Source organism: Acanthochromis polyacanthus, chromosome 6 (assembly GCF_021347895.1).
Source record: "Acanthochromis polyacanthus isolate Apoly-LR-REF ecotype Palm Island chromosome 6, KAUST_Apoly_ChrSc, whole genome shotgun sequence".
NCBI lineage: Eukaryota > Metazoa > Chordata > Actinopteri > Pomacentridae > Acanthochromis > Acanthochromis polyacanthus.
Window position 1 is genome coordinate 44,529,198 of NC_067118.1, and position 27,875 is coordinate 44,557,072.

Genomic DNA, 27,875 nt, shown 5'->3' on the forward strand with positions numbered 1-27,875 from the left:
GCTGATAGAGAGAGAGAGAGAGAGAGAGAGAGAAAAAGAGAGCATAGAAACACGTCACATAGATCAGACACCAACCAGCCATTAAACTGATCTGTTTAAATGCAGAACTTTAACTTTAAGAAAACCAAACACAGAATATTAAAGAATATCCATCTAAACGCCGCCTACCAGGCTGTCCCTGGTTCACCTGGACAGGTAACAGTCTACCACTGTATCACAGGGCTACATATACAGACTGTTAGGATCACCAGGTAACCTCAGCATGTTGTTGGACTGTGGGAGAACCCTGGAGAACCTGGAGAACCCAGCAAGGAGAACATGGAGACTGCATGCAGAAAGACCAGAACCAGAACCAGAACCAGGCTGAAACGTGAACCAGAGATCTTCCAGCTGCTAACCTAACCACTGTTCCACAAATCACTTTCATTGTCATTGTTATGTTCAACAAGGACATTTGGGTGCTCTCTCTCAGCACAGATACAAACAGAAATACAGGAAGAAGGACAACCAAATAATGATATATGTGTATATATATACAGATAGATAGATAGAAAATATGCTCTATGCTGTTTATGGAGGTGTTTTCTACCTGCTCTAGTTCTGTGTTCAGGAGGCGGGGCTGACAGCCTGGAATGTTAAACAGCACACCAATGAGCTGCTGTCCTGCCGGCCGCCACCCAATAGGAGCACGCAGTGCTGTCTGACAGCCAATCAGCTGCAGCCCAGCATCAGCCAGACCGCCATCTTGTTTGTTTTTGTCTCTGCTGTTACGGGAAGTGTGTGGGGGGGGCATCGTCTGAGCTGAGAGATCATCCAATCAGAGAGGACCGAGCGTTACATCAGCAGCACGAGGCCACGTCACTGTCACCTGATCAACAAAGCCCATTAAAACTTTTTACATGACATTCAAACACAAAGTAAAAATCTGTAAGATCACACACATATGTTTATAAATAATACATATTTATACATGTGTATGTCTCTATAATGTATATATATATACACATGTATATATATATGTGTGTGTGTGCGTGCGTGTGCGTGCGCGCGTGTGTGTGTGTGCGTGCGTGTCGTGGGCACTACCAGTCAACAGTTTGGACACACCTTCTCATTCAGTAGTTTTTATTATTGAATTATTTTCTACATTGCAGATTAATACTGAAGACATCAGAACTATAAAAGGACACAGATGGAATTATGTTTGAAACAAAAAGTGTTAATTTTCAGTATCAGTCTACAATTTAGAAAATAATACAAATAAAAAGCATTGAATGAGAAGACGTGTCCAAACTAGTATAGTACTAGTATACATATAATATATATATATATATATATATATATATATATATATATATAGTGCCTTGTGAAAGTATTCGGCCCCCTTGAACTTTTCAACCTTTCGCCACATTTCAGGCTTCAAACATAAAGATATTAAATTTTATTTTTTTGTCAAGAACCAACAACAATTGGGACACAATCGTGAAGTGGAACGAAATTTATTGGATATTTTAAACTTTTTTAACAAATAAAAACTGAAAAGTGGGGTGTGCAATATTATTCGGTCCCTTTACTTTCAGTGCAGCAAACTCACTCCAGAAGTTCAGTGAGGATCTCTGAATGATCCAATGTTGTCCTAAATGACTGATGATGATAAATAGAATCCACCTGTGTGTAATCAAGTCTCCGTATAAATGCACCTGCTCTGTGATAGTCTCAGGGTTCTGTTTAAAGTGCAGAGAGCATCATGAAGACCAAGGAACACACCAGGCAGGTCCCAGATACTGTTGTGGAGAAGTTTAAAGCCGGATTTGGATACAAAAAGATTTCCCAAGCTTTAAACATCTCAAGGAGCACTGTGCAAGCAATCATATTGAAATGGAAGGAGTATCAGACCACTGCAAATCTACCAAGACCCGGCCGTCCCTCTAAACTTTCACCTCCAACAAGGAGAAGACTGATCAGAGATGCAGCCAAGAGGCCCATGATCACTCTGGATGAACTGCAGAGATCTACAGCTGAGGTGGGAGAGTCTGTCCATAGGACAACAATCAGTGGTACACTGCACAAATCTGGCCTTTATGGAAGAGTGGCAAGAAGAAAGCCATTTCTCAAAGATATCCATAAAAAGTCTGGTTTGAAGTTTGCCACAAGCCACCTGGGAGACACAGCAAACATGTGGAAGAAGGTGCTCTGGTCAGATGGAACCAAAATCCAACTTTTTGGCCACAATGCAAAACCATATGTTTGGCGTAAAAGCAACACAGCTCATCACCCTGAACACACCATCCCCACTGTCAAACATGGTGGTGGCAGCCTCATGGTTTGGGCCTGCTTTTCTTCAGCAGGGACAGGGAAGATGGTTCAAACTGATGGGAAGATGAATGGAGCCAAATACAGGAGCATTCTGGAAGAAAACCTGTTGGAGTCTGCAAAAGACCTGAGACTGGGACTGAGATTTATCTTCCAACAGGACAATGATCCAAAACATAAAGCCAAATCTACAATGGAATGGTTCACAAATAAACGTATCCAGGTGTTAGAATGGCCAAGTCAAAGTCCAGACCTGAATCCAATCCAGAATCTGTGGGCAGAGCTGAAGACTGCTGTTCACAAACGCTCTCCATCCAACCTCACTGAGCTCCAGCTGTTTTACAGGAAGAATGGGCAAGAATTTCAGTCTCTGGATGTGCAAAACTGATAGAGACATACCCCAAGAGACCTGCAGCTGTAATTGCAGCAAAAGGTGGCGCTACAAAGTATTAATGCAAGGGGGCCCAATAATATTGCACACCCCACTTTTCAGGTTTTTATTTGTTAAAAAAGTTTAAAATATACAATAAATTTCGTTCCACTTCACGATTGTGTCCCATTTGTTGTTGATTCTTGACAAAAATTAAAATTTAATATCTTTATGTTTGAAGCCTGAAATGTGGCGAAAGGTTGAAAAGTTCAAGGGGGAAGAATACTTTCACAAGGAACTGTACTGCTGTATATGTATATACGTGTATTTAAATATACACTGCTCAAAAAAATAAAGGGAACACTAAAGTAACACGTTGTAGATCTGAATGAATGAAATATTTTATTAAATAATTTGTTCTTTCCATAGTTGAATGTGCTGACAACAAAATCACACAAAAATTATCAATGAAAATCAAATGCATCAACCCATGGAGGTCTGGATTTGGAGTTATACTCAAAATTAAAGTAGAAAAGCACACTACAGGCTGATCCAACTTTGATGTAATGGCCTTTAAACAAGTCAAAATGAGGCTCAGTAGTGTCAGGGATGTGATTTTTCGCGAATTCGTGGAATTCCGCTTTTTTCAGGGATGGGAATTTACTGCGGATTTCATTTTAAGTTTGAACACTTTATTGTCGCCGATACGCCCGCGCGATGGTAACGACGTTAACGATAGCTTGTTAACGACGATTGTAAACGGCCCAGCGATCGGAAGCCACTGCGCCGCCACCGCACCCCCCCGTCAACAACTTTCCACTGGAATCAGAACTTGCTGATCCCATCCCTGTAGTGTGTGTGGCCTCTGTGTGCCTGTATGACCTCCCTACAACGCCTGGGCATGCTCCTGATGAGGCGGTGGATGATCTCCTGGGGGATCTCCTCCCAGACCTGGACTAAAGCATCCGCCAACTCCTGGACAGTCTGTGGTGCAACTTGGCGTTGGTGGATGGAGCGAGACATGATGTCCCCGATGTGCTCAATTGGATTCAGGTCTGGGGAACGGGCGGGCCAGTCCATAACATCAATGCCTTCGTGTTGCAGGAACTGCTGACACACTCCAGCCACATGAGGTCTAGCATTGTCTTGCATTAGGAGGAACCCAGGGCCAACCGCACCAGCATATGGTCTCACAAGGGGTCTGAGGATCTCATCTTGGTACCTAATGGCAGTCAGGCTGTGCGGCCCTCCAGAGAAATGCCTCCCCACACCATCACTGATCCACCACCAAACCGGTCATGCTGAACAATGTTACAGGCAGCATAACGTTCTCCACGGCTTCTCCAGACCCTTTCATGTCTGTCACATGTGCTCAGGGTGAACCTGCTCTCATCTGTGAAAAGCACAGGGCACCAGTGGTGGACCTGCAGATTCCTGTGTTCTATGGCAAATACCAGCCGAGCTCCACGGTGCCGGTCAGCGAGCACAGCGGGCACTAGAGGACGCTGGGCCCTCAGACCACTCTCATCTCTTTCTGATTGTTTGGTCAGAGACATTCACACCAGTGGTCTGCTGGAGCTCATTTTGTAGAGCTATTGCAGTGCTCATCCTGGTCCTCCTTGCACAAAGGAGCAGATACCTGTCCTGCTGATGGGTTGAGGACCTTCTACAGTCCTGTCCAGCTCTCCCAGACTAACTGCCTGTCTCCTGGAATCTCCTCCATGCTCTTGAGAATGTACTGGGAGACACAGCAAACCTTCTGGTAATGGCACACATTGACGTTTCATCCTGGAGGAGTTGGACTGTCTGTGGAACCTCTGTAGGGTCCAGGTATCGCCTCATGCTACCAGAAGTTACAATATATATATATCTATATATATATATATCTATATATATATATATATATATATATATATATATCTGTTTCTTACTCTCTGTCGTCACTGGGGGGCGCTGCCCCCTCAGTTGTAAATGGCTCTTTCTCATCTCTATAAAATTATTTGAATAAAGCAGCAGATTTTCTTCCATACGTTTTTATTTCATTTATAACCTCATTTATTACATTTGTCATCTTATTTTCTTATAGAGGTGCATGATGGGAAACAGACAGCATGGAAGGCAGTGGCCGGCCACTAACCAATCACCTGCAATCAATCCATCCAATAATAATCAACAGTACAACATAAAGGAGAAGGATACACGAGTGTGCTGCTGTTACACCGGAGACAGGGATGGAGGAAGGAGCGGTCGTCACAGCAACGAGGGTCCGCTGGTTGCTACGGTAACATGGGGCCTATGTACTATGATGCCGGTGGCTGTGGTTACTGTAGCAACACTGTCTCCAGCAGCTCTGGAAATCACAGAGGAGCCACAGTGGTCACCATGGTAACGTGTCAGCTCCAAAAGCCTTGAAGGTTACCATGGCAACAAGTCAGAAGATCTGAGCTGTGGTCATCTGACGAAGTGACACCATCATGGAATCCACCTCTGATTGGCTTGTCTGGTCTCCTGACGGTCTCCATGGTAACAACAGCCATTAACAGTTCACAGCACTGTGAAAGACCATCGATGAACACGCTGTGATCACGTTCATTTACCAAGAAATAAAAACTGAACAGTGACAGGAATCTGGTTTGGCACAACATGAGTTCAATAAAACCAGTTCAGACTGCTCTGCACCAGTTCAACCAGTTCATAACCGGCTGGGTACAACTGACTAGTTCTGAGTCTAACTGGTCCAAACCAGCCTCTTTTAAATTAAAGCCCTTCAAACGTGCTGTCACCGTTACTAACCAGCTGGTAAAATGGGCTTCATGTGGCTCTAACCAGCAGTAACCAGATCACCAGGATCTATCCAGATCTAACCAGATTGTAACAACAGATCTATCCAGATGTAACCAGATCTGGATGGATCTGGTTACATCTGGTTAAATCTAACCAGATCACCAAGATCTAACCAGATTACTGGGCAGGAGATTCTTTACATTTCTGTTTAACTGCCTAAAAGATTCTGTAACTTTCTACAACTTGTAACTACTTTTTACCACCTGTAGCCATTTGTAACTAGTTTTTACCAATTGTAACCGTTTGTAACTAGTTTTTACCAATTGTAACCATTTTTAACTAGTTTTTACTAATTGTAACCATTTGTAACTAGTTTTAACCAACTGTAGCCGTTTGTAACTAGTTTTTACCAGCTGTAACTAGTTTTTAGCAGCTGTGACCGGTTTAACAAGATGCTAGCTGGTTATAACTGGAGATGAGCAGTTGAGTTTTCCACTGACATTTAAATAATACCCAGACTTCAGAACAATTACAAGCTGAATAATAAGGAAGCACCTCTTCTAAAATAATCCTCCATTGTGCGATAACTTGGCCATCTGTAGTCAAAACCAGCTCTAACTAGTATCACCGGCTGTTTTCGGTTCTGATGGGACGTCCAGCCCAAATAAGAAACAGCAGCTTAAATACAGAATGCAGATCTGATATATTACCAACAATTCACTGAACAAAGAGTGACTGATACAACACACCACTGTTCACTGTACCACACACACTGCTCCGGTCCAGTTATGGCCAGTCAGAACAGGTTAGAACCCATCAGAAGTGGTCAGGTCCGGTTAGAACCAGTCAGAACTGGTTAGAACCAATCAGAACGGGTTAGAACCCATCAGCAGTGGTCAGGTCCGGTTAGAACCAGTCAGAACTGGTCCCATCCAGCCTTTAAGCTTCTCTGCAAACAGTTAAGATCAGATAAAACTCAAAGAGAATAAACCACAGACACGTTTTCACCACAGCGAAGCAGGAGGTGATGGTGAGAGCGATAAGGCGGACTTACTGGCCATTTCCTTCCATTCCCACTGCTTTACACGCCTAAAACATGCTAAAAACTTGCTGGCAGCCAGAGCCATGCACAGACTGAGGGAGTGAGGTAGAAGTTAAACAAACACAAACTTTTCATACCACTTTTGAGCAGAATTTCCCATGTAGAGCTGTGGTTTTGTAGCTAACTTATTATCTCAACATATTTTCAAATTGTCCATTAATAATGATGTAATTGAGCTGTTTTTGTAGTGGTTATGCAGCATTTCAGGGGTTTTACTCTTCAAAATTCTGCAAAACTCCTATATTTTTGTTCTTGGTAGCAGTTCCTCTGTCTTCTTCTCTTTGTGCAAAGGCAGAGTAGAGGAGGAGAACGCAGAGTTTCCTAAAACACTGGATTGTTCCTTTAACCTTCACCCAACATGGCCGCCGCGTGGCTCTGGCTGCATGACCTCTGACCTTAACACCGTCACATGATTGGCAGGTCCCAGAAGAATAAATTATATTTACAAAAACTTTTTCTTTTTGCATCAACTTGCATCAAGCAAACATCAAACACAGAAATATCCAACAACAATCTGTTCATTTCGCCAAACAGCAATAATAATATTCAGAATATTTTTCACTATCAAAACACTTTGTCCAAAAGGAGTTTATATCAACAGAATTACTGAACCACTCAAGTCAAGAGGAGAAAAAAAACCCACGTTCACTTTGTCCTTTTAAGTCAGAGCGGCTCCATCTAATTACTGGATCATCTGCAGCATCCAGAAACCACAGAGAGGGTCAGTCCGGCCCGGGTTAGGGTCAAACTGGTCCAGGTTAGGGTCAAACTGGTCCAGGTTAGGGTTAAACCGGTCCGGGTCGGGGCTAAACTGGTCTGGGTTGGGGCTTAACTGGTCTGGGTTAGAGTTAAACCGGTTCAAGTTATGGTTAAACCAGTCCCAATTAGGGTTAAACTGGTCCAGGTTAGGGTTACACCGGTCTGGATTAGAGTTAAACCGGTCTGGATTAGAGTTAAACCGGTCTGGATTAGAGTTAAACCGGTCTGGATTAGAGTTAAATCGGTCCAGGCTCCTCTTGGCGTCTTTGATCTGGTGACATCATCGTGTCCTCGTATATCACAGATTATTTCCATTATTGATTATTAGTTCCTTCTTCTGGTCAATAAAGGTCAGAAAATCTGAGCTTCTCAGAGTCAGAGGCCTCAAATGTCGGACCAACAATCCAAAATGTTCAGAAAAAAGAAAAAATATTCAAACATGAGAAACTGGAAGTTGATCCATTTCTGTATTTTAGTTTTTAAATAATGACTCACTGGATTGACTGACTTATTTTCAGGTCAAATATGTGGTTTCAGCTTCAGATTTCCACTCTCTTTATGACGCCAACAAAGATGAAATGTTCTGGAGACTAAATCTGGATCATAATTACATAAAAAGGTCAAATGATGCAGTAAAGTAATAAACCTTTTTTCCAACAGCAGTGAGGTGGCTGTAAATGGCACTTCTTCAAACATGCTTTCAGTTCATGAAACAAGGAAAGAGGAAGTTTGTCTGCTTTGTGAAAAGTTGGTCTGACTGAAGAAACACGTTGAACTCTGAGAACCAAACATCTGAAGGACAGAAATGATCTCTAACATTTAGAGGTCAAATAAAAATGTAAAACAGAGACATTTCTGTCGGACTCTGTGATTTTAGAAAAGCCTGCAGGACTGGAGTGCACCAGCAGGGGGCTGCTGGGAAACGGAGTTGACCTCCTGACAGGCTGCTGATTGGCAGCTTGGAGGTCTGGACTTTTCTTGGAGGAATTTGGCATTAGAATAGTTGAAGTGCATTTAAAGGGGCTTCTAGAGTCTAACAGTCGCTTTAGATTCTGCTGCTTTTTCTTGAATATCTTGGATGAACCTGCAGCTGGTGGACGTTCGGTTTTCATCAATGAAAGCTGTTTAAGCGATGCTGGACTGGAGTCCAGACAAGAACGTCCTGTAGAACCCTGGAACTGTTTGTTTTCTCTCATGTTTATATCTGCATCGCCCAGGAGAACCGGCTTTGACCTGCACCGTAGTTCTGAGATCATCACTGTGTAGTTCTCATGCTTTAGATCGTTGCTGCAACGTGAAATAAGTTGTGGGCTTTTGTAGCTGCAGTTCTAAAAATGACCACCAGAACTCAGTGGCAGTAATGCTGAGAGTTCTACGTTCTCTTCATAGACAGAGCTCGTCTTCCTGCATTAGTGGAAGCATTAAAAAGGCAGGATGGGTTCTCTTCCGGGTCTAGTTTGTGGGTTCGACATCAGCCCCTCTGGCTTATCGTCCATGTTCTGTCTGCAGGTTCTGAGGCTGTTCAGGAACTCAGGAAGGATTTAATATACAGGAAACGTTTGCAGGAACCTTCTTCTGAGCTGGAGAACCTTCTGAGGAGCTCAGTTGGTCTACCTGTGTTTCCACCAGAGGTCTCAGCGGGCTGTTCCCACTGCAGGAACTTCAAGTTTCTTTTAGGGGGAACCGAACCTTTGTTCCAACCACAGGAACCGTCCAGTACAACCTCTTCAGGGCTGTCATCAGGGGAGAACAAAGGACCTGTTCCAGGTGGGTAGGACCTCCAAATAACTGCTGTGTGGGCTTCAGTGCTGATTGGGTAGATTCTGAGAGGCGGATGCTGATTGGCTGAGGTGGTGCACAAAGGGCTTGTAGAGGCTGGAGATGATCACTGAGAGGAGACCTGCAGGAAGATAGAGTGAATGTTCTGAAGAGTTGTAGTTTCCACCGCAAGAATAAGGAAAGAACCTGCTTGGAGAGCAGGACTGTCAGGATGGCATCAGAAGAACCCGATCAGCGGTCAGAAACCAGCTTCCTGTTCGGGGAGGCTCTTCAAGGCTGGTTTCCACTACAGGAACCTGCAGCTTCAACCTTCACACATGTTCTGCCCAGACACAGTCGCTGTTAGTGGTGCAACAGATCATCGTTGATCCGTATGGATCCCTCTCCACGTGGTCCGCGGATTGGTTGATGAAAAAAGTTGTACGTGGTCACATGGAGAGCGCATGTTTAATCCACACTAATTGAGTGCAGTGGTAGTCATGAATAGCAGAGGAGCAGAGGAACTTCAAAAACCTTCTGCGTCATTTAAGTCGCTCATATGGGAGCATTTTGCCTTCCCTGTAAAGCACAGTGATGATGGAAGAAAGGTGGTGGACAAAGCTATAATGGTGTGTAGGCACTGTGACAGAGAAAGACGTATGAGAGGAAACACATCGAGCATGACCAGCCATATGAAGCGACATCACCTGGATGTGTCAGTGACAGGAGCCAAGATGAAGGCTGCTTAGCAACCACTGATCACCGCGGCATTTAAACAGCCGATCCGAAAACTGATTCGATCTGTGACTCAAAACCGTGATACGATCCGAACCACGAGTTTTTTGATCCGTTGCACCCCTAGTCGCTGTGGAACCTCTTTCAGGAGTGGGAACCTGCTTTTAGGGTCTCAGCACTGACTGGTTCAACTCAGATGACATGTTTTCTGACATCACCTCCAACAACATGAAGTTCTCCAGATGGTCTGACAGAACATATCTCCATGCTTCAGTTCCTACATAGAAATGGAGTTCCGTCCACTAACTGCCGGTTCTTATCTCTGAGTTCCTGTTGAGGAACTTGGATCTACAGTGGAACCAGAAAGAACCAGCAGGGGTTGATGCTCTCTTTGAGTTCTTGCAGTGGACGTAGTGAACAGACCTTCTGATCCGTCAGATGGTTTGGGACCATGGTGGAAACACAACTGACCAACTGAAGGAACCTTGGTTCCTGGGAAGTTTCCTGCAGTGAAAGTTCTAGTGGAACTGTCCAGACAGCATAAAGAACTGTTAAATTCAGAAACAACATGGAACACGTAGAAGGTTGTGCTTTATGCTGATGGTCCAATCAGAAGCTTCAGACTGATTAGCTGATGGATCATTAATCTGATCAGCTGATTGATCATTAATCTGATCGGGTGATGGATCATTAATCCAGGATGGAACCTACTGATCAGGTTCCTGATCAATCATTGTGCTAATTATTTTCTGATCGCTGGTTGAAACAGACACAATCAATTGATTATCAGCACAGTTCCTGATCAATCGTTGGCTCGTTCACTTTTAGGTTTCTTGGATCGGTGCTCTGAATATGATGTCACAGGTGATGATGGAGGTGTCTCCATGGTGACAGCAGCTGAGGATTGTGGGTAAAGTGATGACTGATTTGAACTGGTTTGTATTTTCTTCTGTCCAATCAGGGTCCGCCTTGAAAGCTGCTGAAGCTCCTCCTCCTCATCACGTGTTCTCTCCTTCAGCTGCAGCAAGCTCCTCCCCTTCCTCCTCCAGACTCTCCACAATTGGTCGGTGCACCTGAGGCTCCTCCCCTCTTCCGGCCCTCAACAGGACATCCATCCATCGACGCTGAAGCTCCTCCCCCTCGGCACTGAAGTAGAGGGTCAGGTGACTCTGGGAGATCTTGAAGGCGTGGCGTCGCTCCAGCCGGTCACATGACTCCGGCAAAGAGACCTCGAAGCCAATCAGAGGGACGCTGCGCTGAGCCTTCACGTCCTGCAGAGACACACAGACAGGCTGGTTCTGATTGGTCGCTTAGTGGACGTGTTCTGATTGGTGGGTGTGTAGGACTGTTCTGATTGGTCGTTAGAACAGCTCCGTATACGTGTTCTGACTGGTCTACCTGTAGAAGTGTTCTGATTGGTCGACCTGTAGATGATTTCTAATTGATCTACCTATATACGTGTTCTGATTGGTCTACCCGTATACGTGTTCTGATTGGTCTACCCGTAGACGTGTTCTGATTGGTCTACCCGTAGACGTGTTCTGATTGGTCTACCCGTAGACGTGTTCTGATTGATCTACCTATATACGTGTTCTGATTGGTCTACCCGTATACGTGTTCTGATTGGTCTACCCGTAGACGTGTTCTGATTGGTCTACCCGTAGACGTGTTCTGATTGGTCTACCCGTAGAAGTGTTCTGATTGGTCTACCTGTAGACGTGTTCTGATTGGTCTACCTGTAGAAGTGTTCTGATTGGTCGACCTGTAGATGATTTCTAATTGATCTACCTATATACGTGTTCTGATTGGTCTACCCGTATACGTGTTCTGATTGGTCTACCCGTAGACGTGTTCTGATTGGTCTACCCGTAGACGTGTTCTGATTGGTCTACCCGTAGAAGTGTTCTGATTGGTCTACCCGTAGACGTGTTCTGATTGGTCTACCTGTAGAAGTGTTCTGATTGGTCGACCTGTAGATGATTTCTAATTGATCTACCTATATACGTGTTCTGATTGGTCTACCCGTATACGTGTTCTGATTGGTCTACCCGTAGACGTGTTCTGATTGGTCTACCCGTAGACGTGTTCTGATTGGTCTACCTGTAGACGTGTTCTGATTGGTCTACCTGTAGAATCGTTCCGATTGGTCTACCTGTAGAAGTGTTCCGATTGGTCTACCCGTAGAAGCGATCTGATTGGTCTACCCGTAGAAGTGTTCTGATTGGTCTACCCGTAGAAGTGTTCTGATTGGTCTACCTGTAGAATCGTTCTGATTGGTCTACCCGTAGAATCGTTCTGATTGGTCTATCCGTAGAATCGTTCTGATTGGTCTACCCGTAGAATCGTTCTGATTGGTCTACCCGTAGAAGTGTTCTGATTGGTCTACCTGTAGAATCGTTCTGATTGGTCTACCTGTAGAATCGTTCTGATTGGTCTACCCGTAGACGTGTTCTGATTGGTCTACCCGTAGACGTGTTCTGATTGGTCTACCCGTAGACGTGTTCTGATTGATCTACCTATATACGTGTTCTGATTGGTCTACCCGTATACGTGTTCTGATTGGTCTACCCGTAGACGTGTTCTGATTGGTCTACCCGTAGACGTGTTCTGATTGGTCTACCCGTAGAAGTGTTCTGATTGGTCTACCTGTAGACGTGTTCTGATTGGTCTACCTGTAGAAGTGTTCTGATTGGTCGACCTGTAGATGATTTCTAATTGATCTACCTATATACGTGTTCTGATTGGTCTACCCGTATACGTGTTCTGATTGGTCTACCCGTAGACGTGTTCTGATTGGTCTACCCGTAGACGTGTTCTGATTGGTCTACCCGTAGAAGTGTTCTGATTGGTCTACCCGTAGACGTGTTCTGATTGGTCTACCTGTAGAAGTGTTCTGATTGGTCGACCTGTAGATGATTTCTAATTGATCTACCTATATACGTGTTCTGATTGGTCTACCCGTATACGTGTTCTGATTGGTCTACCCGTAGACGTGTTCTGATTGGTCTACCCGTAGACGTGTTCTGATTGGTCTACCCGTAGACGTGTTCTGATTGGTCTACCTGTAGAATCGTTCCGATTGGTCTACCTGTAGAAGTGTTCCGATTGGTCTACCCGTAGAAGCGATCTGATTGGTCTACCCGTAGAAGTGTTCTGATTGGTCTACCCGTAGAAGTGTTCTGATTGGTCTACCTGTAGAATCGTTCTGATTGGTCTACCCGTAGAATCGTTCTGATTGGTCTATCCGTAGAATCGTTCTGATTGGTCTACCCGTAGAATCGTTCTGATTGGTCTACCCGTAGAAGTGTTCTGATTGGTCTACCTGTAGAATCGTTCTGATTGGTCTACCTGTAGAATCGTTCTGATTGGTCTACCTGTATATATGTTCTGATTGGTCTACGCGTAGAAGCGTTCTGATTGGTCTACCCGTAGAATCGTTCTGATTGGTCTACCCGTAGAATCGTTCTGATTGGTCTACCTGTAGAATCGTTCTGATTGGTCTACCTGTAGAATCGTTCTGATTGGTCTACCTGTAGAAGTGTTCTGATTGGTCTACCTGTAGAAGTGTTCTGATTGGTCTACCTGTAGAATCGTTCTGATTGGTCTACCTGTATATGTGTTCTGATTGGTCTATGCGTAGAATCGTTCTGATTGGTCTATCTGTAGAAGTGTTCTGATTGGTCTACCTGTAGAAGCGTTCTGATTGGTCTACCTGTAAATGTGTTCTGATTGGTCTACCCGTAGACTTGTTCTGATTGGTGGTTAGGACAGGTGTTTACCTGTGGAGCTCCGTAGACGTACAGCACCAGCGGCTCGTTCTCGGGGATAACGAACCACGCCTTCTGCCAGCCCCTTCCCCCTCCCTTCTCCATGTGGTGAAGGAAGCTGCAGATCACGCTGTTCTCTGCCGCCAGTGAGGCCTGTTTCTATGGCAACAGGAGAGAGACGGAGACAGTTAGGCCTCTGTCATCGGCAACATAAGGTGATGCCACAGTGATGTCACACTGACCTCCAGGATGGACCGCCTCCTCTGGGTGCTGTTGCTCAGTCCGGCGGGCGACGGGAACACGCCCACCAGCGTAGCATAGCAGTCCACGCACACACGGTTAGTCCGGTTGTTGTCATACGACAGACGGGCACGGAACTCGGAGCATTTCCCACAAACCACCTGGACAGACAGACAGAGAGTCAGCGGCGCTCAGAGCCTGAACACGGATCACCTGAACACCAACGGTAAACATACGTGACCGCAGGCTTTGCAGTGATGCCGACGCTTGGTGATGGAGTTAAACGGCTCCTGACACTTCATGCACAGAGTCACTTCCTTCTCCCTGATCGGAGTTGGAGCTCTTTTCCCCAGTTCCACACAGCTCTGGAGACAGACAGATTAGAGACCGGTCTACAGACAGGTCTACAGACAGGTCTACAGACAGGTCTACAGACAGACAGGTCTACAGACAGGTCTACAGACAGACAGGTCTACAGACAGAACTACAGACAGAGCTACAGACAGACAAGTCTACAGACATGAAATACAGACAGGTCTGGAGACAGACAGGTCTACAGACAGGCCTACAGACAGACAGGTCGACAGACAGGTCACAGAAAGACCAGTCTACAGACAGGTCTACAGAAAGACAGGTCTACAGACAGGACGACAGACAGGTCTACAGACAGACAGGTCTACAGACAGAGCTACAGACAGACAGGTCTACAGACAGGCCTACAGACAGAGCTACAGACAGAGCTACAGAAAGACAGGTCTACAGACAAGTCTACAGACAGAACTACAGACAGGTCTAGAGACAGACAGGTCTACAGACAGGTCTACAGACAGGCCTACAGACAGACAGGTCGACAGACAGGTCACAGAAAGACAGGTCTACAGACAGGACGACAGACAGGTCTACAGACAGAGCTACAGACAGAGCTACAGACAGGTCTACAGACAGACAAGTCTACAGACAGAACTATAGACAGACAGGCCTACAGACAGGCCTACAGATAGACAGGTCTACAGAAAGACCAGTCTACAGACAGGTCTACAGAAAGACCAGTCTACAGACAGGTCTACAGACAGCTACAGACAGACAGGTCTACAGACAGGTCTACAGAAAGACATGTCTAGAGACAGGTCTACAGACAGACAGGTCTACAGACAGACAGGTCTACAGACAGAGCTACAGACAGGTCTACAGACGTCCTCCAGGTCAGCGTATAGTCAAGTTTTTACCGGGGAGTGTGGTGGTGTGGAATCGTCGTCTCTCAGTGAACAGTTGAGGTGTCTGAAGCTCTCCACGGTCTGTTCATGTCTCTGGATGGTGGCCTGGATGGCCTGAAACAGAACCAAGAAGAAAAAAAACAGGACTTGATAATATTTCATTATCAACTACATTTCATAAAGTTTTCAGTGTTTGACACAACGAAGACCAAAAAGAGACAAAACATCCAGAATAATGTTCATGTGTTCATCTTCTCTCTGATTGGTTCCTGCTGCTGTTTATTGATGTGTAGCTTCTCTCTGATTGGTTCCTGCTGGGTATTAATGTTCCAGACTCTGACGATCCCAGTCAGCTGAGTTCTGGACGATTACCTGTGGATCAGGTGAATCTGTGTGTGTTTCAGATCTGTGCTAACGTCGTATTTTATTCTTTAGCTTTTTTAAAACTGTATTTTGTAGTTTTCTGGGGAGAGGTCTGAGGACTGCACTGGCCCAGAAACTAGAAGAACTCCTCTCTTAGACTATCCTGTGAATAATCCCTGTTCTTCCTACATTATTGGTCTTCTGATCTTTTCATTCTCCAACAGAACAGTGGTGATCTTCCGGTATGGGGTTCCTCTCCCAGGTGGTTCTACTACATTAGAACAGCTCTGAGAATAAAACGTGGAATAAAGAAGGTAAGTCTTCCTGTTTAAGCAGCAGCTGTAATCTGACCAAGCACTGACCACTCTGCAGTGCTTTCATTTTGAACCTTCAGAGCTGGAAGAACGCAGACACGATGAAAGATGGACTCTGAAGGTCCATTTACAGCCAGATGTCCAAAAGAACCCACTGGTCCATACCTGGACCAGCTGGTGATCTGGACCATGACAATAAAGAAGTAGGTTTACCTGGATCCAGTCTTTCTTCTCCTCCTCTGTCCTGCAGACACACAATCACAATCAGTACAGTACACACATATACAGTACATACAGTACACAGTACTTACAGTACACAGTACATACAGTACACAGTACATACAGTACACGGTACATACAGTACATACAGTACACACATATACAGTACACACATATACAGTACATACAGTATACAGTACATACAGTGTACAGTACATACAGTGTACAGTACATACATACACAGTACATACAGTATACAGAAGATACAGTACATGCAGTAGGATGTCAGGGGTTGTTTCCAGATTGTAGTCGTGTCTCCAGTTTGGATCAGAGTGAGGCATCCTGTGAGAATAATCCTATCTGTGGTTCCTACCTGGCCTGCAGCTCCAGAGATCTTTGTTTTCCAGAAACCAGGAATGTCCGAGGAACAGCCACACTGCTGGTCTCCTTCAGCTAAGGACAAACAAAGACACCGTTACACATTGTTCCTCCAGTGGAAACACCCAGAGAACCTATAGAGAACCAACAGAGAACCTGGAGAAAACATGGAGAGAACCTATAAAGAACCTGAATAGAGCCTACAGAGAACCTGCAGAGAACCGACAGAGAAAATGGAGAGAACCTGCAGAGAACATGGAGAGAACCTGCAGAGACCTGACAGAGAACATGGAGAGAACCTGCAGAGAACCTGGAAAAAGGAAAGAGAAACACTTTTAGTTCCACAATGAACCTTTTAGAACCCGTTCTTTAAAGAACTATTTATTCAAATGACTCTTTCAAGAAAAAACATCACAAACGTTTATTTCAGGCACCTGAATGGTTCTCCAAAAAACTTTGACAGGAACCATGTTCCAGACTCCAGTTGGTTCTGTTTTGTTCTGTGTGGTTCTGTGTGGTTCTGCTGGTTCTGCATGGTTCTGTGTGGTTCTGTGGTTCTGTTGGTTCTGCTGGTTCTGCTGGTTCTGTTGGTTCTGTGTGGTTCTGTGTGGTTCTGTGTGGCTCTGCTGTTTCTGCTGATTCTGTGTGGTTCTGCTGGTTCTGTGTGGTTCTGGTTCTGTGTGGTTCTGTGTGGTTCTGCTGGTTCTGTTGTTCTGTGGGGTTCTGTGGGGTTCTGTTGGTTCTGCTGGTTCTGCGTGGTTTTGCTGGTTCTGTGTGGTTCTGTGTGGTTGTGTGGTTCTGTTGGTTCTGTGGGTTCTACTGGTTCTGTGTGGCTCTGTGTGGCTCTGTTGGTTCTGTGTGGTTCTGCTGGTTCTGTTGGTTCTGTTGGTTCTGTCTGGTTCTGTCTGGTTCTGGTTCTGTGTGGTTCTGTTGGTTCTGTTGGTTCTGTGTGGTTCTGTCTGGTTCTGGTTCTGTGTGGTTCTGCTGGTTCTGTGTGGTTCTGTGTGGTTCTGCTGGTTCTGCTGGTTCTGTGTGATTCTGTGTGGTTCTGTTGGTTCTGCTGGTTCTGCTGGTTCTGTGTGGTTCTGGTTCTGCTGGTTCTGTGTGGTTCTGTGTGGTTCTGCTGGTTCTGCTGGTTCTGTGTGATTCTGTGTGGTTCTGTTGGTTCTGCTGGTTCTGTGTGGTTCTGCTGGTTCTGTGTGGTTCTGTTGGTTCTGCTGGTTCTGTGTGGTTCTGTGTGGTTCTGTTGGTTCTGTGTGGTTCTGCTGGTTCTGCTGGTTCTGTGTGGTTCTGTGTGGTTCTGCTGATTCTGTGTGGTTCTGTGTGGTTCTGCTGGTTCTGTGTGGTTCTGCTGGTTCTGTGTGGTTCTGTTGGTTCTTTGTGGTTCTGCTGGTTCTGTGTGGTTCTGTGTGGTTCTGTCTGGTTCGTTCTGGTTCGTTCTGGTTCTGTGTGGTTCTGTTGGTTCTGTGTGGTTCTGTGTGGTTCTGGTTCTGTGTGGTTCTGCTGGTTCTGTGTGGTTCTGCTGGTTCTGTGTGGTTCTGCTGGTTCTGTGTGGTTCTGCTGGTTCTGTTGGTTCTGCTGGTTCTGTGTGGTTCTGTGTGGTTCTGTTGGTTCTGTGTGGTTCTGTTGGTTCTGTTGGTTCTGTGTGGTTCTGCTGGTTCTGTGTGGTTCTGTGTGGTTCTGCTGGTTCTGTGTGGTTCTGTTGGTTCTGTTGGTTCTGTGTGGTTCTGCTGGTTCTGTGTGGTTCTGTGTGGTTCTGTTGGTTCTGTGTGGTTCTGCTGGTTCTGTGTGGTTCTGCTGGTTCTGCTGGTTCTGTGTGGTTCTGTGTGGTTCTGTTGGTTCTGTTGGTTCTGTGTGGTTCTGCTGGTTCTGTTGGTTCTGTTGGTTCTGTGTGGTTCTGCTGGTTCTGTTGGTTCTGTGTGGTTCTGCTGGTTCTGTGTGGTTCTGCTGGTTCTGTGTGGTTCTGTGTGGTTCTGTGTGGTTCTGTTGGTTCTGCTGGTTCTGTATGGTTCTGTATGGTTCTGTTGGTTCTGTGTGGTTCTGCTGGTTCTGTTGGTTCTGTGTGGTTCTGCTGGTTCTGTGTGGTTCTGTGTGGTTCTGTTGGTTCTGCTGGTTCTGTATGGTTCTGTTGGTTCTGTTGGTTCTGTGTGGTTCTGCTGGTTCTGTGTGGTTCTGTGTGGTTCTGTTGGTTCTGCTGGTTCTGTATGGTTCTGTTGGTTCTGTGTGGTTCTGCTGGTTCTGTGTGGTTCTGTGTGGTTCTGTTGGTTCTGTGTGGTTCTGTTGGTTCTGTTGGTTCTGCTGGTTCTGTGTGATGGCTAACCTGGTGGCTACCAGGAAGTCTCACCTCCATTCCGTCCACGTCGATGCGAGCGCGGACGCCGTACTTCTGACCAATCAGACGCAGCTTTGGGACGCAGTACAGCAGCCTGTCGTTGAACTGAACAGAGAGACGGACGTCAGCCGTTGCTATGACAACAGCAGGACAACACACCTGAGGAGGACGGACGGTACCAGGATCAGGTATCGGTCCTGCGTGGTTCCGTTCTTATTGGACAGTTTGAGGATGTGTCCCTCCTTGATGAGCTCGTTGGTCGGGTTCACGATGTCTTCTTCTCCTCCCAGCAGCTCGTAGACCTTCAGCAGCTTCCTCATTCGCTCCTGAGGACAAACACAGCAGTCAGTCACCCAGAAGCTCACCTGGAGGCTCACCTGAGCACCAACATGCAGCCTTCAGCTCTTGACAAACATCAAAAATAACCCTAATGGTGGAGGTTCAGAGGATCCTGAAGGTCTGAGCAGCTTTTAGGACAACTGAAAGATGCTGAGAGGAGCTTGGGGTTGGAGATCTGTGTTCCAGCTGAATGTGGATGTTACTCATCCCTCTAACCTTCTGCTTCTCCTTCTACAAACTGACCAAACCATGAGAACAGAACCCTGGACCTCCTCAGACAGAACAGAAGAAGCCTCTTGGATGAAGATGGAATGTCGTCAACAACCAAACAGAGATGTGCACAAACTTTTAACTGAAGCTCTGATGACCATCATGAACTGACAACTGAGAATCTCCACAGACTCCTGGTCTTTGAAGGCCTCAGACCCTCCTGGTTAGACGTCTGGACTATGATCTGCTGGACCTGAACATCTGACTTGACTAAAAGACTGGAGATGAGTGGAACATACTGAAAGGTTTTAGAGCAACGGATCAGAATCTGTCCCAGTGACAGTGATGGTTGTGGATGGAGGTCTGAGATGGTCTGGTTCTAGATGGAGGTCCGTGGAGCTGCAGAGATGCTTCCACCTACAACATCCTAACATTCATGAAGCTTCAGCTTCTGGCTCTCAGTGAGGGGAACAATGTTCTGCAGGTTCTAGTGACAGTTCAGGAACAGAACATGAAGTCTGTTTCCACTAAAGCTGGTCCGAGGTCAGTGTTTGTGTGTCTGTGAAGGCATCTCACCATCTTCCTGATGGCAGCGTTGGAGTGTTCGGCTGCTGTGGCGATCAGCTCCAGAGACTCTGCAGAGGTACAAATCATTTGGGTGTGATCTCCATCTGGAGTGGATCTGTCATGATGTCTGACACAGAAGTGTGTGTGTGTGTGTGTGTGTGTGTGTGTGTGTGTGTGTGTGTGTGTGTGTGTGTGTGTGTGTACTTGTTTCTGCTATACCGGTGGGGACTTTGACCTGACTATTTGCTATAAAGGTGGGGGCTTGTCTTACGGTGGGGACCTAAAATGAGGTCCCCACGGGTGGCAACACCGTTTTCTTGGCCATATTGTTGTTAATAAAAAATGTAAAAGTGCAAAAACGTTTGTTTAGGGTTAGGCATTGATTTGGTGATGGTTAAGGTTAGGGTTAGGGTTAGGAGTTAGATATGAATGGGAGTCAATGGTAAGTCCCCACCGGTATAGAAAAACAAACATGTGTGTGTGTGTGTGTGTGTGTGTGTGTGTGTGTGTGTGTGTGTGTGTGTGTGTGTGTGTGTGTGTGTGTGTGTGTTGTCGTACTCTGGGCGTCCCGGTAGTCCGGAGCGTCCTCCGGCAGTCGGTGCAGATAATCTTTGAGCAGCAGCTCATAGCGAGGAATCCTCTGGACCGGCTCCAACATGTGGTGCTGCAAGGTGAGGTTCCTACAGCGCTCCTCCCTCTGGAACACAACAAAACAACAACATCGAATAAACAACATGAACATACAGGGATGTGATTTTTCCGCGAATTCGCGGAATTACGCTTTTTTTCAGGGATGGGAATTTACCGCGGATCCGCCGATTTCACAAGTTTGAACACTTTATTGTTGCTGATACTTCCGCGCGATGGTAACGACGTTAACGATAGCTTGTTAACGACGATTGTAAACGGCCCAGCGATCGGAAGCCGCTGCGCCGCCGCACACCCCCCCCCCCCCGTCAACAACTTTCCGCTAGAATCAGAACTTGCTGATCCCATCCCTGGAACATAACATGAACACAAACACGCCTGATCAGATGCTGAACCCTCTGAACTGAGCAGGTTCTAGGATGTTCTGTCTCATGTTCTCTGATGTTCTGCTGCTCTGTGCTCCATCCCGCTAGCCTAGCTTAGCTAGACTGTATTCCCGTTATAAGGGATATACGGGAATACGGTCTAGCCCTCCTCCATTGACACATTTTGACAGGTTTTCAAGCTCCGAGCAGATCAGACCGAACCAATCAGAGCACCAGAGGCGGGAGTTAACGATGCGACCGCAACAGAGCGAGGTTTCTCTCGTGCGCTTTCCTCTGTTTAGCACGGGCTGAATTTGTCCTTAAAACCTCAACAAGAAGCAGCTCTTAAAGCTTTTCTTTTTAAAAAGGATGTATTTTTAATTCCGGCAGGCTGTACGATAGAATGCGTAATGCTACCCTCCACTGTTGAAAGGGAGAGCTTAGATTTTCCTCAGGACCCCTGTACGGCGAAGGAAGCTGTTAAAACTACAAAACATCATGGCGGAAAGGCAATTGTTAGGTCGCTTAGTGATTGCGTCACACATGCGTTACGCTGATTGGCTCTCTCCAATTCAAGCTGTGATCGGTAGTCCCGCCTCTCGGCTAGATTTGGTTCAATGGAGCAGTTCCAGACTGACTTTATGTGTATTTGTAATACACAATATAAAGGCTGTCTGGTCCCCAGGCAACCATCCTGCTACTTCCACCCCAACCCTCCGCCTGCTTCTCTAAAGGAACTTCAGTTTTTTCATCCAATTTTTCTTTTTGAAAACTGGCTGCTGGGCAAAGGGGATCCTTAGAGAACTTTGGATTGTTGGGTTCTCTGTTCCAAATGTTCAGCGCTCTGAGATGACAGGTTGGTGTTCTTTAAATCAAATCAAACTGGATTCTGCTGCGGCTCAGGGAGCAAGAACACCCTGGAAGCAGAACCTACCTGGATCTCCTGGATGATGGCCTTGAACTGGGCCGACCTCTCCATCCAGGTGTTGACCAGCTCCATGGCTTGGTCAAAGTTCTTCACGTACTCTCCGTACATCTTCAGGAAGGGGGCCAGCTTCTGCAGGATGTCGCCGATGCGCGGGTTCGAGTCCCTGCAGGACAGAGAGGAGTGAGGGAGGAGCAGGACCAGAGGATGAGGAGAAGAAGAAGACAATGCTCACCACTCCTCCATGCGCTTTTGCAGCGCCGGCAGCAGAAACTGCTGGTGGAAGCAGTAAATGGAGCAGATGTTGGAGAAGATGCCCTGAACCACATCGCAGGGAAATGAGGAACGAGACCGAGCCTCCTCCAGGAGTCTGCAGCAGAAGACCTGCAGGACAACATCAACTTGGTGTCTCTTTGTGGCTGTTAATTGTGTCTTCTTGATGTTATGACAGCTCCAGCCAGAAGGTCAGGGGTGTGACCTCCATATCAGACCACCTCCTCCTTTCCTTCCATTGGCTGACAGAGCTGTGAACTTACCTGGTCCAGCAGGTGCAGTTTGGAGACATAAGCAGTCTCAGTTTGCAGCAGCTCGTTGGCAATGTTGAAGACTCTCTGTTGGACAGACAGCTGGACAAAGAGACAGGCAGCAGGTCAACACATTTCTAATATTCTTTAACAAGCACCATTTCCCATCAGCCTCTGCTGCGGTTAAACTCTGAACTGATGGGTGCAGGTTACAGCTGGTGATGCTGCCTTTAATCCCTCCTGTGGTTTCTTCTCCTCAGTGTTGATATTTTCTCAGAGCTCAAACTTGAGATGGTCTGACGTTTTAGGAAATGTTGGATATCATACATTTTTCACTGGATTACTATGTAGTAATTTTAGTTGCATCAAGCTTTTCTAAAAATTCATAATTTTTGGACTTGTGTTGATAATCAGCCTTCATTCTGCATTTCTTACATTATGTTCAATAGCTCGGTTAGCTGGTTAGCCTCAGGGAGTGGGTATTTAGGTGACATAGGCGCAGGTAGCATGGTAGCTAAAGTTAGCTAGTAATACTGTTTCTCTATAGCTAGCATGGCAGCTAGTGTTAGCTAGTAATACTGTTTCTCAAAGGCTATCATAGCAGCTATTGTTAGCTAGTGATACTGTTTCTCCATGGCTAGCATAGTAGCTAATGCAAGCTTGTGATAATTGTTTTTATAATTAGCGTGGCAGCTAGTGTTAGCTCGTGATAATTGTTTCTTTATAGCTAGCAGAGCAGTTAATGTTAGCTAGTAATACTGTTTCTCTATGGCTAGCATGGCAGCTCATGTAAGCTAGTGATAATTGTTTCTTTATGGCGAGCATAAAGAAATGTTAGCTACTGATAATTGTTTCTTTATAGCTGCATAGCAGCTAATGTTAGCTACTGACACTGTTTCTCTGTGGCAAGTATAGCAGCTAATGTAAGCTAGTGGTAAGTGCTTCATTATAGCTAGCATGGCAGCTAATGTTAGCTGGTGCTAATTGTTTTTTTTTATAACTAGCATTGTAGCTAATGTAAGTTAGTGGTAAGTGTTCTTTTATAGCTAGCATGGCAACTATTGTTAGCTCGTGGTACTGTTTTTTGCTGGCTATCAGTGACACCACCTCCACCAGGTGAGTCTTCATGCTAACGCCATCATGTAAAACGTTGCGGCTGAACCAGAAGCTACAGGTGTTTCTGTTGTTGGGCAGGTTTCAGTTTGTGCGGCTGCAGTGCAGCTCTTTACCTCCAGCTCGCTTTTACCACCGATCCTCTTCTAATGACTGTCACCAGATCTGGATTCCTCTAAGCCCACTGAGCATGCTCAGTCCCACTGTTGTTGTTCATGCTGTCTCGTTAGCTTGTTTGCTAATTACCATGAAAATGCTCTGTCTGCTGTTTCAATGAAGTTGGGACGTTTGAATCTCACCTCCACAGAGTCCTGTCGGTCCGTCTTGGGGGCGGGCAGCACCAGTGTTAGCTCCGCCTCCTCCTCCTCCTCCTCCAGGTCGCTGTCCCCCTCCTCAGAGAACTCCCTCCTCCTCCTGGCTCCGCTCCTCGCATCCCCCTCCTCCCCCTCATCTCCGGCATACGAGGACGAGCTGGAGAGGCGGGGAAGAAGGGCGGGGCTACATGGGTAGACCACGCCCCCATCATCCACACCGGCAAAGCAGAGCTCCTCACTGTGTGATGGCGAGCTGATGCTGTCGATGCCACTGTCTCGATTGGCCAGCTTCCCGTCCGTCTGAGAGGAGGGGAGGGACAGACGCTCAGACGGCAGCTCTGACTGTTCGAGTGGCGGTGGCGGCTCCTGTTGCTGCTCCCTCATTTCCACGGCAACCACGTCGTCCTCCAGGTGCTTCTCTGAGGCGCTGTAACCCGACTCCATGGACAGACGCTTCTGATGGACGTCAGCACGACACACGGCCACCAGCTCTTCGTCGTCGTCATCGTCATCGTCTTCACCACGCGGATCGTCCTCCACCCCCACTGTGACATCATCAGGACTTGTGGGCGGCTCCTCGTCCACAAGGGGAGGGGCAGGTGAGGATGATGATGGTGGTGATGATGGTTGGGAGGAGGCGGGGTCAGTGAGGCGAGGACAAAGAGCACCGCCTGTGATGTCAGGAACCACAATAATCTGCTCTCTGTAAACAAACAATAAAAAATGATGAAAAGATAAACATATTTACGCAACAAACGCACAGTAAACAATGAACAAAAACAAACAAATCACAGACGACACAGGACAAACAAACAGCAGTTAATAATAAACAACCAACTCCAGAAAAGACAAAATAAACACCAGAATCTATAAACAAATAAACAACTGTCAAGATAAAGGTCTGACATGATCACACCTCCTCTGACCAATCAGAACTCACCGTTCAAACTTCTCGATGAGTGACAGGACGCAGGTAGGAGAGGCGGTGCCATCGGGGCAGGTGGGCGGAGTCCGCCCCCCTCGGGGGTCGGCTGGGAGGGGTCTGCATGGCGGAGGAGGGGGGAGGGGCTTGTCTGGAGCTCGGGGGCGTGTCCTCGTCACCTGCTGTTGGAGGTGAGGGGGCTTTGGGGGCACTGTGGGGGCGGAGTCAGAGGTCACTTTGGTTCTGGTGTCATGGTAATGGTAGTGTGATGTAATAATATCTAAAGGTACCTTGTGGTTTGGGCCCCGGCAGCGGGGGCCGGCTCCTGCTCGGTGGTGTCGACATGGCGACTGTCAGCTCTGGTGGCCCCGTGTCATTCACCAGCTCTGCTAGTGCTGCTTCTCCCTCCAGGGAGGCGAGGCTTGATGAGGAGCAGCCGGGGCTCGGGTCGGCCATCGACTGCTGTGCAGCGTCAGCATCCAGCGCCCCCTGGTGGCCGCAGGGAGAGCAGGACGGCTCCGGAGAGAGGCTCTTCGTCAGTAAGCTGGGACTGGAGGGGGAGGCGGGGCCTGTGAAAGGGGTGGGATACGTGAGACAGGCCACGCCCACACACTGACAACAACAGCCATTATTATTAATGAAACCAATCAAACTGAAGCATCTTTAATTAATACAGGATAAATAACGCTAACCTCTCATTTATGGATTAAACATTTGAATCTACAGAAGCGGCAGTTTCCAGATGTTCTCTAGACGCCTCTCAGTCATCAGCAGATGATTACTTATTAATAAATGGCCACTGATGGAACCTCCTGCAGCTGCTACATCTGTCTGTGAGCTCAGAAGGGTAGGGACAGGTAGGTGAACGTACGGACACTCTCACTCTCACTACATAACCCACAATCCCTCTCACTACATTACCCACAGTCCTCAGCAACACATGGTGAAGTTCTAGTGTATCGGCTTCAGGAGGTTTTGTGATGACTGATCTTGCAAATGTAGAACAAGAAAACTCTGAAAGTAGAGCCACCGCAGTACCAATGTAACACCAATGTAGCACCAATGTAGCACCAATGTAGCACCAACGCAGAACCAGTGTAGCACCAACGCAGAACCAGTGTAGCACCAACACAGTACCAATGTAGCACCAATGTAGCACCAATGTAGCACCAACACAGTACCAGTGTAGCACCAAAGCAGAACCAGTGTAGCACCAACACAGTACCAATGTAGCACCAATGTAGCACCAACACAGTACCAGTGTAGCACCAAAGCAGAACCAGTGTAGCACCAACACAGTACCAATGTAGCACCAATGTAGCACCAACACAGTACCAGTGTAGCACCAAAGCAGAACCAGTGTAGCACCAACACAGTACCAGTGTAGCACCAACGCAGTACCAATGTAGCACCAACGCAGTACCAGTGGAGCACCAATGTAGCACCAACACAGTACCAGTGTTGCACCAATGTAGCACCAACACAGTACCAGTGTACTGTGCTGTCATTTTCTGCACTTTTACATTTTATTCCACAAGTCAGTTTTTGCTGCTGTCATTTATAATAATACTCTATTCAATTTCATTCTTGCATATGTTGTATATATTTTTGTTATTTTAATTGTTATATTTACTGTATATTGCTGCTGTAACAGGAAATTTCCCCTGACACGGTTAGTAATAAAGGATTATCATATCAATCTAATCTAGCATAGCCTATTTACACTCTGCCAGTGCTAAGCTAGGCTAAATATTTGTACACCTGTTCATTCATCCATCACATAAAAACACACAATAATGCTCAGACAGAACCCTCTGCAGAACCCTGATACCAGTGTGTGGTCTCCATCAGAACCAGCTGCTGCGTCGCATCGTTTCATGCAGCTAAAAGAAGATGCAATATGATCACATGTCCTTGCATCTCTGTGAGAACCCTTCTGCTGTCTGAGCCTGGTTCTAACCAGAACCCGAGCCTGGTTCTGTAGAAGGTTTCAATAAGAGAGCTGGTTCTGGTCCACCTGCCACTTCTGTAGAATTCACACTATTCAGGCCTAAGGGTGTGCGTGTGTGGAGGGGGCGTGTCCGTCTGTCTGCAGAAACATCAGGCTTCGATAAGCAGCAACATTCAGCATCGATGGATTACAGCCTATCAATCAAATAACACACACACACACACACACACACACACACACACACACACACACACACACACACACACACACACACACACAGTCTGTGATCGGCCTCCTGATTGGCTGCTGTGTCTGTGTGATGGAATAAAACTGACAGCAGAGTATCGATCATTTCGATCAGCTTACGTTTGTTCCATCATTATCAGTCGGTTATTAATCAGGTCACGTGGGTGCAACACGCGCGCGCGCACACACACACACACACACATCTGGCAGACGCAGTATCATGCAGCCATACTAGCCTACATTCACTGCGGCGAGATGTCGGTCAGTGTGTGCGCGTGCACGACAGTCACTGACGTGCACGCGTGTGTGCCAGATTCCTCCCCCTCCTCCCCCCGGATCAGGATGATGCTTCATATTTGCACATTTAACGGATGAAACGATGAATCGGTGTGTGGGGGTGTGACGGGGCTGCAGCATGTGCGCGCTATCGTGGATGCTGCCGTGCGTGTGTGCGCGGTCCCGTGCCGTTCGCAAGTATGCGTTTGTGTGCGCGCGGTGCAGATGTCGGACTCACCTCTGCTCAGGCTGCTTCGGTCCATATACATCGCGCAGCAAAACACAAATCCGGTCATTAAAGAGGCTGTCGGTGCGGGAGAGAGCGCGCCCCTCCCCGGTCCACAGCAGCAGAACGAACCGGGTCACAACCACACGCGCACTCACACACAGCGGCCCCGGACCGACCTGCACACGTACCGACACACCGACCGTCCGCACCGTCCGACAGGCTGCTGCTTCAGCCGCAGACGGAGGCTACAGCGCTCGGTTTGATTCAGGGGGCGGCCCGGTGTGAGAGCGGCGGGCGGCGGCAGCGAGGAAGGGAGGGGAGGGGGGAGTGGAGGTGGGAGGGGAAGGATGCGCGCTCACTCTCCATGTTGGTTTCCATGACAACCAATTAGGAACAGAGAGAGCGAGCAGCATTGACAGCAGCAGCATCATGTGGGTCTCTCCAGATAGAAGCTACTCAGAATCAGTCTAGAACCAGTCTGGAACACATTATAATATAGTTGGATTAGGTTCATTTTGTCGTTATGTACTATACCATAGCGTTACTTATTTAAACCGACAATTCAGGAAAGTTGTGTTACCTTGCTGACATGTTTCAACAG

General features: G+C 46.8%; 1 protein-coding gene and 1 long non-coding RNA gene across 2 annotated transcripts; one reads left to right on the forward strand and one right to left on the reverse strand.

The window, feature by feature from the left end:
- Positions 1–4,697: 4,697 nt before the first annotated feature.
- On the reverse strand, positions 4,698–27,763 carry LOC110966543 (FYVE, RhoGEF and PH domain-containing protein 1-like). Its single transcript, XM_051949831.1, has 18 exons — positions 27,284–27,763; positions 24,863–25,141; positions 24,591–24,783; positions 23,636–24,353; positions 22,236–22,325; positions 21,935–22,083; positions 21,709–21,865; positions 20,320–20,458; positions 19,771–19,829; positions 18,825–18,971; positions 18,658–18,750; positions 16,309–16,388; positions 15,930–15,960; positions 15,052–15,153; positions 14,062–14,190; positions 13,828–13,986; positions 13,598–13,744; positions 4,698–11,089 (listed from the first exon to the last, which is right to left on the reverse strand). Exons 1-18 carry the CDS (start codon positions 27,339–27,341, stop codon positions 10,817–10,819), a joined length of 3,003 nt encoding a protein of 1,000 aa, XP_051805791.1. The 5' UTR covers positions 27,342–27,763; the 3' UTR covers positions 4,698–10,816.
- Positions 14,491–15,019, forward strand: LOC127534520 (uncharacterized). The gene is made up of 3 exons (XR_007942676.1): positions 14,491–14,527; positions 14,723–14,874; positions 14,913–15,019. It is a non-coding gene; the product is annotated as an uncharacterized LOC127534520 (long non-coding RNA).
- Positions 27,764–27,875: the final 112 nt, after the last annotated feature.

Bases quoted from the DNA above. Each gene is read 5' to 3' on its own strand.
- LOC110966543 (XM_051949831.1), bottom strand. From the start codon at position 27,341: ATGACCGGATTTGTGTTTTGCTGCGCGATGTATATGGACCGAAGCAGC. The intron at 13,745-13,827 runs GTCAGTGTGACA...CTGTTGCCATAG, and splicing joins GGAGGCGGTCCATCCTGGAG to AAACAGGCCTCACTGGCGGC. The intron at 11,090-13,597 runs GTAAACACCTGT...GTGTCTCTGCAG, and splicing joins ACGTCTACGGAGCTCCACAG to GACGTGAAGGCTCAGCGCAG.